The sequence below is a fragment of the Psammomys obesus genome, unplaced genomic scaffold (assembly GCF_907164565.1).
Source record: "Psammomys obesus unplaced genomic scaffold, mPsaObe1.curated_primary_1811, whole genome shotgun sequence".
NCBI lineage: Eukaryota > Metazoa > Chordata > Mammalia > Rodentia > Muridae > Psammomys > Psammomys obesus.
Window position 1 is genome coordinate 9353091 of NW_026596034.1, and position 12018 is coordinate 9365108.

The 12018-nt window shown below is 43.4% G+C and overlaps 2 protein-coding genes across 3 annotated transcripts in view; both read left to right on the forward strand.

Moving 5' to 3' along the window:
* The window catches only part of Mmp2 (matrix metallopeptidase 2), a 25909-nt gene extending 24262 nt beyond the window's left edge, over positions 1–1647 (forward strand). The window contains exon 13 of the mRNA XM_055621580.1: positions 775–1647. Coding sequence (XP_055477555.1) covers positions 775–878 — 104 coding nt within the window. The 3' untranslated portion in view covers positions 879–1647. The remainder of the gene's footprint in view (positions 1–774) is intronic.
* A 1868-nt stretch (positions 1648–3515) lies between these two features.
* The window catches only part of Lpcat2 (lysophosphatidylcholine acyltransferase 2), a 59648-nt gene continuing 51145 nt past the window's right edge, over positions 3516–12018 (forward strand). For both annotated transcript variants that reach the window (XM_055621171.1, XM_055621172.1), the window contains exons 1-2: positions 3516–3785; positions 9189–9328. In XM_055621171.1, the coding sequence (XP_055477146.1) occupies positions 3615–3785; positions 9189–9328 (311 nt within the window). In that variant the 5' untranslated portion in view covers positions 3516–3614. The remainder of the gene's footprint in view (positions 3786–9188; positions 9329–12018) is intronic.

The window sequence follows — 12018 nt, forward strand, 5'->3', positions numbered from 1 at the left end:
GTGTGTGTGTGTGTGTGTGTGTGTGTGTGTGTGTGTGTGTGTGTGTGCTGTAAGGAACCAGAGGCCAGTGATGTACTGACAGGGAAGGGTGAGTTCTCAGCCTCTGATGACTGCCTGTGGTTTTAGACAGTTCAGAGGTTCAAAGAGAAGCCAGATATCCGAGTCTTCATACGACACTGCTGGATGCGTTCACACCTTGGCAGCTCATTCAGGGTTAAGACAGAGTGAAGCAAACATTGTGTGGGCCTAAGAAACCCCGTGGGCTGGCGCCTCCCACGGCCTGTCCCCTGATGTGTGATATGTGCATGGCTTGGTGCTGGTGCTCAGGAAGGTGCCACTGCCGAGTATTACCTGACTTAACTCAGGAGCTCTGAGCCAGTGGCTCTCATGTGAGTTGCAAACCCTGGAGGGGATCAAATGACCTTTCCACGGGGGTGACCTAAGACCTTTGGAAAACTTTACGTTATGATTCACAACAAATTTACAGTTTACATTGCAACAAAATAATTTTATGATGGGGGTCATGAGCTGTACTGAGGGGTCTCGACCCACAGGTTGAGAACTGCTGCCCTAAGAGGTTGGTGCCCTGATCCCTGCCGTAGAGAGGAGCAGACAGCAACTGAGAGACCTGGCTGCCGAGCCATTCCTCTTCCTCTAGCCCAGAGACTCTTCCCTGGTTGAAAAAGTTTTTCAGGCCAATGTGAATGCTCCCAGGGACCTACCTTATGCCATGTCGGGTCAGGGTGGTCCAGTTTCTCTTCCTTCTCTCCCCAGGTCACAGCTACTTCTTCAAAGGTGCTTATTACCTGAAGTTGGAGAACCAAAGTCTGAAGAGCGTGAAGTTCGGAAGCATCAAATCGGACTGGCTGGGCTGCTGAGCTGGCCCTGTTCCCACAGGCCCTACAATCTACATCACCACATACCAGGCCCAGAGCACTGGGGAAGGATGTGAGGGGGCCTGGCTGCCCTGCCTTCAGCTCTGTAGTTAACCAGCCTCCTCCTTTACCTGGTGACTTAAGATTTCAGAGGGTGGCTTCGTTCCGTGCCCAAAGAAAGGTGCTGATTGCGTCCCTCCCAGGTGCTCCTTCCCCCTGTTCCCCCCACTAGGGGATGCTTGGATATTCTCCATGCAGCCCTCCTTTGGGCTGCCCCGGTGCTCCACACTGCGGGTTTTGCAACATCTGTGATCTTTTTTATGGTTCACAGCATCCTCAGTCAACAGAGACTGTCTTAGGAGGGCACTGGTGGCCCAACAGCCTGGCATGGGGCAGTGGGATACAGATACAGGTGTGTATTGGAAATCGGAGACACCTGGTGTCTCACTTCCAGCTGCCCTGGCACCCACACTGCTTCAACAGTTTGCCTTGTATGCACTTTGTTTGTGTCTTTCAACCTTTTCAGTTTTCCGCTACACTGCGTTTCCTGACAGAGGGACTCAGGTTGTCTGATGTCACTGCACGATGCACCTCAGCCCACAGAGCAATGGTTTCTTTCTTCACTCCATTTAGGGCCTCCTCAGTCACTTCCTCCACTGGATGGAGGAGAACCAAGCCAGTGGCTTCCTGCTCAGCCTTCTCGCTTCTCCCTTGAATGGTTCCCCATGGGAAATGGCCAACAAGTATAAATAAAGACACCAATTGAGTGGCAGTGTTTGCCTCTGCTTTAGCAGCTCACAGCCAGAAGGGTGAACAGAGCAAATCTGTGCTCAGTGCAAGGCACAGGTGGTGTGTGCTGCAAAGGTCAGAGCTGCCAAACTGAGAACCCTGGAGTGGATGGGCTTGCGTGCCTGATCCGCAGGAGGAAGAGCAGGGACAGAGCAGCAGTTCTGTCCTTCCTTACAGGGGCTCTGTTGGAGGTTTGCTTTCTCTTTTGTTTTTGTTTCTTTTTACACCGACAGCCATCCTAAGGATAGTGCTGAGAGCAGCCACACAACCTCCTCTTCTAAGAGCTGTCACTGTCACCTTCACAGACCCCAGGGGAGAGGCAGCTGGCTCTAGAGGAAAGTGGTTTGTCCGGGGATCAGACACCTGCTAGAGACAGAACTTGAGTTAGGGCCAAAGGAGGATCACAGGAGAAACACCACAGCTCTTAGTCCAGAGTCCCGGCAGCAGCAGCTTCCATCACCCCTAAACCCTCCCCAAGGAAACACTTTGAGGGGGATCATGTGTTTGCCTTCTAAACACAGATGCCATAACTGTGGGTGCTTACTCCTTCACGCCTCCCACCTCTAGTCCCCTCCCCCCCCCACCACCACAGAGATTTGTTAAAGAATTCCAAAGACTGCCAGTCTGATAGTCTGGTAGTCTTTTGCTCTGGGCCTTTCCAGGTAGGGCTAGAGTTATTCCAATTATTGGAGGAGATCTCTCAGTGGGCCTGAAGTCACCTTTTCCCCTGTGGCCAGCCCTCCAGTTCTGATTCTTGAAGGTCCTTGCAAGTGGCTGGCAAAGGAGCCACAGCCCTATCGGAAAAGCCTCCAGATGAGAAGCTTTCACACCAGCAAAAGCGGATGTTTTTATGGTTCTCTGTGCCCATTCAGAGAGAGAATTCCTGTGTTCCTGTGTTCCCCACCATACCACTTCCTGAGTGTCGCTATAAGCATTATTTGAGCCTTACTATAGCCCTATGAGGCAGTAATTAACCTTCCCCAACACACACTCCTAGAGCAGGCAGCTAGCTTAGAGACTTTAAGTGACTAACCCAAGACCTCACAACTACATGGCAGGGCAGGAAGATTTGGGGGTACTGTCATGGCTGAATTCTGAGAAGCAGCTGTCCTAGGACCTGGATGACACTTCTCACTCCCCACCGCGCCTCCTCTCATGCCTGCTGGGAGCAGAGTTAGCCCACAAGGATGAATGGATGAATGGTTCATTATCTCTATCCCCAACCCTGGCCAGTCAGGGTTCCACCAACTAGCAACTGGCAGAAGGTCCTGGGGCAAGCCTGGTCTTCCCCTGCCCCCTCCTACACAGGTTCAGACTGGCCTCATACTTCCTCAGTGTGAAATGGAGCCACTGCCGCAATCGTTTCCCTTCTGTGGGTCAAGTTCCTCATCCATAGTGGATGTTTTCCCCTTTTCTAAATAGTAGTTCAGTTTCTAAATAGTAGTTCAGCCAATTGTTTTCCCCCTTTCTAAACAGTAGCTCAATTTCCTTGAAAGACAGTCATCTCCAATGCTATTCCATGTTTTGAGTGAGACTGAGTGTACAAATTCCTGTCTTACCTCTCTTCTTAACCTAGAAACACCTCAAAATCAAACAGGTTTACACACACACACACACACACACACACACACACAAAACGGAACACACATCGGAAATCAAACACAGATAAGCAAAACCCACCCTGGATTTACTAGTTTACTTACTAGATTGGCTTCCAAGAGGTGGGGCCTGTGTTCCGACAGCAGGTACCTAGCAGGGCGGAGCCAGAGCCCAGGGTGCGTCCCGGGGGGCGGGGCGACCAGTGGCTAGGTGATCCTGGCGCCTGCGCAGAAGCAGGGAGTGGCGCCTGGGGCTGGGAGTCTCTGGGGGCTTTCCTTGGGGCCGGGCTGCGGCGTTCTTCCGCACGCTCGGAGACCCCAGCCTTGCTCGGATCCGGCACCGGAATCCGCCATGAACCGGTGCGCCGAGGCGGCCGCTGTGGCGGCCACAGTGCCCGGCGCGGGCGTCGGGGACGGCGGGCTGCGGCCACCCATGGTGCCCCGCCAGGCGTCCTTCTTCCCGCCGCCGGTGCCCAACCCCTTCGTTCAGCAGACGCGGATCAGCGTGGCCGAACGGCTGCAGGTAGACGTGCGGGGTGCGCGCAGGCTGAGGGGATGTGGTCCGACGGAGGAGGCTGGGGAGGAGGCGCGCATCCCGGGGAGGAGGCACCTGAGGGCATCTGGTCCGAGCGGGGAGGTATCCGCGGGGAGCACAGGTCGGAGGGAGTGCGGGGCGATCAGGAGTCTAGCGGAGGAGACCTCTGAGAGGATCAGGAATCCGAAGGGGAGGCGTCTGAAGAGGTCACTGCTCTGACGCTTTGAGGGTACGGCGGGTGTGACTAGGAATTAGTCCGACGGGACAGATCTGAAGGGGGAGGTTCAAGGAATAGTGAGTCTGGAGGGGCAGGTTGTCCGAGTGAGGTGTGGAATCCGGGAAGGAAAAACATCTGAGGAAGGAGGAGCTGTGGCTCTGACTGGAAAGGGTCGTGAGGGGCGGACAGGAGGATGTGAGAATTGAGGACACTGCGGGGATGAGATGATCCGAGGGACAGGGAAACGAGATGCGGAGAAGGTATGTCAGCAAGGAGGAGCGCATAAAAGTGGACCGCTCCTTGTCTGAAAAGGGGATGGATGAGGAACTTTGGCTCGAGTTTATGGAAGCACAGAGGACCGAGAACTACCACACGAGTGGGTTTCAGTGGGGTTCCTCCCTTTATAAAATGGGGAATCAGGCAGGGCTGGGTAGAGTAAGAGAGGAGGCAGAGAGCCCCGCTCCAGCCTCGGAGCCACAGGTAAGGTTTTAGCTGAGCAAGTACAACCAGGTTGCAAATCAGAAGCAAAGAAAAGAAAGAGCGTGAAGTAGAGTATTTGACTCAACCTTCACACAGCATCTTTTCTTCGAGGATGACGTGCAGGGTAGCCCACTGTTAGAAATGGCCACGAAGGAAGTTGTCTTTATCTTGTAAAGGGCAGCTTTTACCATCAGTTCACTTTTTGACTTCCTCTTTGTTGAGGTTAGAGATTAGAGAACAAGATAGATGGATGAAAACTGCGTTTGTCTTGTTCTGCAGGGATAACAGGTGATGTTTCCCTGTCCATCTCATGTTTCGTTTTGTTTGTTTTTTACCATTTGGGTTTGAAGTAATGGTTATTTTTGCTGTGTTTTTGTATTCGTCCCTAAGAGGAGTGATCTCTCTTAGAGGGGGCTTGTTAAGCTCCGAGCTAAGTGCCTGGGGTGGTGGTGATTGTGGTTAGAGTAACAATAGATATCTGGCTGAAGAATGGGTAGGAGAGGGGAAGATAAAATATGTGGAGAAAGTGAATTTTCAGAGTCGCTCTGTGTGCCTCGAGTCACCTGCAACACGGGATCTGTCTATTTGGGTTCAGAGTTTAGAGGGAGGGTCAAAGCGGCATATTTAAATATTTGTATTGTACCTCGAGTAGATTGTTAATTTTTAAAAGTCGCCTGAGATTGCTCTTTTTAAGAACTCTGTGAAAACAGCATATAATGAGAAGAGCACTGGTCACTTATTATTCATAAATTCTGTGAGTTTGGCCTAGTCACTTAACCTCTCTTCACTATTACATTCTCTTGTCTATTAAACTGAAATAATAATTCCTCGAAGGAGTGTTAAATTAAATGGGAAAATATGTGGCATAATTCACTCTGGTTTGCTGGTCTTATTGTTGGTAATTTTGCTGCATCTCTATAATTGTATACTAGACTTAAAACTTGCCACTTGTATTAAACTATTGAGGTATGGTCTGGCCATCCATTTTCTTTCTTTCCTTTCTTAAATCCATTACCAGCATTACCATAGATGCTTAAATGGCTTGAATAGCATGGATAAAGGAAAACTTTGAATAGGCATGAATAAAATATGTTTATACTATCTAATTTAAAGTACAGATATACTCTCACTTATAGATGATAATATACTTAGTTTAGACTAAATTTAATATTGAATTAAGATTGGTGTATTCTTAAAGATTGTTGTCACTTGAGCATTTCATTATAGGGCTTAAAGGCTAAATTTGTCTTTTCTCCTTTATGTATTTTAAAATGATTTATCTATTTTTATTTTATATGCATTGGTGTTTTGCCTGCATGTATATCTGTATGAAGATTTTGGATCCCCCAGAACTGGGGTTATAGACAGTTGTGACCTGCCATGATTGAACCCCAGTCCTCTGGAAGAGCAGTCAAATGCTCTTAATTACTGAGCTATCTCTCTAGACCCTACTTATGTATTTTTAAAAACAATAGAGGGATCTTTTGCTACTTTGTGGCATTGAAAAAAGTAACCTGATTTTTATTGCTCCAACAGAATTTAGGATTAAAATGATTAGTTACAGTTATGGAATTATTTATTAGAATCAAAAATACTTTTTGTTGTTAGATAATGTAGTAAGTACAGATCTCTGGCCACATAGCAGTGAACAAGAGAAATGTTCTGCATGTGTTCTGGAAAAATCCAAGAATGCCCTGAGATCTTATCTCTGATTGGCCTTGAGGCTCTGTATAAGGAGGAATCTAAAGCTAAGACAGGTTTAAACTGCCTCCTGCATTGACATGTACCCAGATCACACACAACAAAATCTTCTTGCAAGCGCTTGGAAATCTATGTTTCTGCACTAAAGAAAATTCCTGTATTCATTAACTGTTAGTCAAATTGATCAGGGATTTCAGTAGCTACATATTATAAGAAAAAAAAAAGCCTTGCAAAATTAAATCATAAAATCCCTAAATAAGTAGATCAATGGGAGAAAACTGAGTTCAGAAACATATATCTTTGGCCATTGATTTTTCTATGTAAGTGTGAGAGCAATTCAGTGGAGAAAGACTTGTCTTTTCAATAAATGGTCTGGGATAAATGGATTAACCTGTACAAGAGAATTAAATTCCCCTAATATAAAACAGCCTAAGGTGATAAAAGAATGAAATAAATAAAATATAAGAGTTAAAATAGTGAAAGTCTTAAGAGAGAACATAAATGCAAATCTTTATGATCTTGGATTAGTCATTTGTTTCCTAGATATACAGTAAAAGCAAAAGCAAGCAAGCAAGCACACATACATACATACAATAGTGGAGGGGAATGGACAGGAGAAATAGATAAATAGTATTGTTAAATTAAATGCTTTGTGCTTCAAAATATACACACCACCAAGAAACTGAAGAGGGATTTAAGGAAATGCCTCAGTGACTAAAGCCCTTGTCATACAAACATGAGAGCCTGAGTTTGGATCTCCTGAACCCTTATGAAAATCTGAGCATGTGTGTTGGCTGCATGTAATCCCAACACTAATAAGACAGAGACAGGATCCCTGGGGCAAGCTGGCCAGTTAGACTGGTCTAAATCGGTGAGCTATGGTTCAGTAAAGGACCGTACCCCACTACATAAAGTGGAAAGTGACTGAGGAAAACATCCCTTATTAACTTTAGGCTTCCATATGGACCCCACTTCCCACCCTACATGTGGCCATAGCAAGCATGGAAACAAGTAAACACACTAAATACATATACATGTAAAATGGAAGAAAGAAATTAAAGTGATAAGCTAAAATTTTGAGAAAATATTTGTATGTAATATTTCTGATAAAGGTACAGTATCCAAAACATGTAGACTTATTAATAAAAGACAGGTCGATCTAGTAGAAATCAAGAGCCAATAAGGAGACTGGAAAGAAGACTCATTCTGTAAAGGTGCTTGCCACCACACCTGAAGGCATAAGTTCATTTCCAAGATCCACCTGGTGGAAGCAGAGGGCTAACTCCCAGAAGATGTCCTTTGACCTCCACACCTGTGCTGTATCACCCATACACACGCATACATGCACACACTAAATAGATAGACAACTAAATGAATGGATGTAACATAAAAAGAAAGTATCACTTGGAAATTAAAAGAAAATAAAGATAGTTTTAGAAGGAAAAATGGTTGAGAGTTTGTTATAAGAACTGCCTATAAGAAATGATAGAGAGAGAGAGAGAGAACTGAGGAATTACTTCTTTTGGAAATGTAGAGGATCAAGAAATATCTTCAAAAAAATTAGAGTGTACACACCACCACTTGAATTGAAGTCCTACTTGAAAACTACAGCAGCTAAGACAGATAGATAACTAGAATACTTTGGGCATTTTTGTAAGCCATCTGGTGGTGCTCAGGTGCCTATAGAGGCCAGAAGACAGACTGTTTTGATTATGTAATTGAGCTATAGAACAAAGGTATTATACAAAACAACTATTTACTTAAAAGGAAGGATGATGTAAGGATTAGGTGCAAAGGCTTTATAAATAAATTTACTTACACTTCTGTTGATATTAATATAATTTTATTATGATTTATCTCTCCATGACATTTTTTTCATGTAAAGCAACTTGCGATTTTAAGGACTAAATGAATCACTGTGTGCCATATGCTTGCCACACAGTAAACATTTATGTATGATTTACAGTTCTTATTCATGTACTCTTTATCTTCATTTGTTTTTAATTTTTATTCCATCCTCCAGTTCCTTATTGCTTAGTTACACAGAACCGGCAGGCATGGGACGCAGCGCAATCCATCATTTACTAATGCTTTTATTCCCACTGTTCCTTCTGTGTAGCTTCCGTAAAACAACATAACTGTCTTGCATTGCTTGCATCTGTTTGCTTTATGTTTAGCTATGCTGGCTAAACTACGCTGAGAGAGCTTGAGCATGCTAGGCAAGCACTTTCTCACCCAAGTATTAAGCCCCACTTCCCTTCGCTTACTAGCTCAGGTAGCCTTGAACTTGCTTGCTCCCTCTGCCTCAACCTCTCAAGTAGTTAGGAATAAAGACCTGGCAGCACCAGCTTATTTTGCAGGACTGTTCAGGAAGCTTGTGCTGGCTACTAAGCTATTATATTATATATAATATCTAATATATGTATTGTGTGTGTGTGTGTGTAGATAGATAAGATAGATAGATAGATAGATAGATAGATAGATAGATAGATAGATAGATAGATAGATAGAAGAGGTTGTCCCACGTTTCTCCTCGTTGCTTCTTTTGCCTTTATTATTGTTGTTATTGTTTTGTATTTTGAAACAGGGTCCACTAATGTCTGGCTAACCTGGAACTCAGTATGTAGCCCTGGCTGGCCTCAAACTCATATGGATCCACTTGCCTCTGCTGGGAGGAGAATGCTAAGATTAGAAGCATGTGCCACCATGCATGGTGAATGGTAGCCCTTTGGGATCATATGTCATGTCTTCTCTCTGTGTGTGTATGTGTGCGTGTGCTTGTGTGTGTTTATATCTTAGTCTCATACTGGACAACACTTAATTAATTCATCCTTGAGTACGTGTATGAAGCCAAAACTTTATTACTATGCTTTTGTATTGGATAGTGATATATTTAAATAGTATCCATTTATATTTATTTATTTATTTATTTATTTATTTATTTATTTATTTATTTATTTATTTATTTATTTTTGGTCAACCTTGATTTGCAGATTGTTCTTCTTGGAATTATTCTGCTTCCAGTTCGTCTTTTATTGGTTGCCTTAATTTTGTTACTGGCATGGCCGTTTGCTGCAATTTCAACAGCATGCTGCCCTGAAAAGCTGACCCATCCGATAACTGATTGGAGGAGGTAAGAGATAATTATGTCCAGATGTTACACAAGTCAAAAAATTTTAAATTTATGTAATGAGCAATGGTTTTAGCTTACTGCTATTCCATTTTAACAGTTTATATTTGTTTCTTGCATGGAAATGGCCTTGATTTACATAGAAATTATCATACAGGCATATTTTGATAATATTCAATTCTAGGTATAAATTTTCAATGTTAAAACATTTTGTTTTCTCAGTTATTGTAAAGGATAGCCATCTCTAATTCTGAAGGAGTTCCTGGTGTTATGTTTTAACATGAAATGTTTCCAATAGCCTCATGTATTAGAAACTTTGTTGGCAGCCAATGGGCTTTGGGGAAGTGACTGTATCTTGAGGGCTGTGCCCTGATCAAAGGATTAGTCTCTTGATGGGTTCATAATATGATGGCATTACTAGGAGGTGGTGAAAATCTGGAGGGGGCCTAGCCTAGTTGAAGTAATTAGGTCACTAATAATGTGCCCTGGGGAGGGAGGGGCCAGAGCCCCTTTTTGCATTCACCTTCGATGTTTCCTGCCCACTGTAAGCTGAGTGGCATCTGCCATATTTTCTCCCTGCGGTGAAGCTCTACCTCACCATGGTTCCCAGCATGGAACTGACCATGAGAAACTGAAACCTCTAAAGCCATGAGCTAAAATAAATCTCTTTTCCTTTCAATCTGCTTATGTCAGGCCTTGTGACGCGTCAATGCAGTCAGACTAACAAATTCTGTTACTATTCCTGGAACATTACAAGTATAAAATACTTGGACTTCTTTTGCCTTTCCACAGTTTTCATATTTGCTTTTGTTCTGCTGAGGTAACAATTTGCAGTAATCTAATTAAGTAAATCAATTATATTGTTTTTATTAATTAGTGGTTCATATCAACTTTAATTATCAACCCAACTAGCATTTTTCAAATGTTAGCACTGAGGCAAATGGAACTTCTTTTCTAGAATTTCTAGAATTATTTAATTAGGAAGGTTCTAGAAAACAGACTGCGCAAGAATAATAAAATATAGTAGCGAAAGTTACTACTGTTTGGCAGGATTAAATTATCACCATCTGTATATATTGAACATGGGGCGTCTTAATGTTCACTCCATGGATTCCAGCAGCTTGCAAATCCATACATTTATTTTAGGACACTGATGACCTCCCTGAAATTGTGTATGGGGTTTGTTTGTCAACCTGCTTTTTTCCATACACAAGGATTTGTTCTTTTTATGCAAATCCCAAATGTGGATATGTCCTCCAAAATAATTGAGAAACGACTGTTCTACAACATTAGGAGAAAGATGCAATTTGCTATTCAGTTCTTGTCCCAGTGAACAAATGTGAGTATCAAAGACAAGGCTGTTTTGAAGTGGGAAAGTGTTGGCAGTGCCCCAGAGAAAACTCAGTCCCTGCAAATCATACTTCTTTGTTTTACAACTCAAGGATGCACATTATGAAATAATCCTCTATGGGCTGCTTTTCCTGATTTGTGTTTCTTTCTGATTCTTTCCTCGGTTTTATAGTTACTGGCTTACCAAAATCTAGGACAAGGGGAAGAATAGCTTAAGAATCTAGAAAGAAATTAGAACAGTGTTCTGTTCAAATACTTTATTTACTTTAGAAAAGTTTTACCTTTGTCAATTAAATCGGCATCTGTTTCCTCTCATACAAGTCATTTTGACATTATTATGTGACACAAAACTTTTAGCTATTAAATAATTTAGAAGTGTGTGTGTGTGTGTGTGTGTATGTGTGTGTGTACATGTATACATTTGCCAAGGCACATAGGTGGAGTTCAGAAGACACTTGGGCATTGATTTTCATCCTTTCCCCTTGTTTTGAGACATATACCACACAGCATTCACCTGCTAACTGGCGTGCTGTCTCCAGCTCCCATCACTGCACAGAAGTGCTGGCTGCAGAAGCACACCAGTGCCTCTGCCTTTTAGGTGGGGTCTGGAGGTCAAACTCAGCTCATTAGCTTTGTAGGGCTGTTTTCCCTTGGCATTTTTAAAACGTTTAAGTAGAAGTCATTAAGGAGTCTGACTTCTTGAAATGTATTTATAAGGAGCTACGCCAGTATGGTTAAGACATAAAGTATGGAAGCACCGAGATGTACTTTGTGTTCTTGTATGCGTATAGAGCTAGACTAAAGGCAGAGGCTGTCGCTTTCCTGTGCCCTCTGGAAAGTGCTCTGGCTTACTGTGTCTCACTTCTTGTGAGGCCAGCATCATAGAAGCTCATTCAGTGGCCTGTTATTAGAAGCTTTTCACTGGTTAAGAAAATCAGCAGCTCAGTTTTTAAAAGTTCTTTTCAGGACCTCATAGTTGCTCTGTAGTCAGTAGTGTGTTCTGCATCTGCAGTTCAATCAGCTGGGGACCAAAAATGCTTAGAAAAAAATATTTCATCTCTACTGAACATGTGTAGACTGTTTGCCTATTCATAGTCCCTAAACAGTACACTAGCAGATGAATTTACATAGCATTTACATTGTGTGATGTATTGTAAACACTATAGATGTTTGGAAGTCTGAAGGACACTCTGCCTAGCTTTTTTACAATTGCTACATGGCATTTTATAAATGTCTTGAGCATTCAAGGACGTTGCCTTTTGCCTGGGTGTGGAGTCTTTTGTCTACAATTCCTGAGGAATGACTGTATGTATTTTATTTTCCTTTTCATGAAAAGCTGTGTT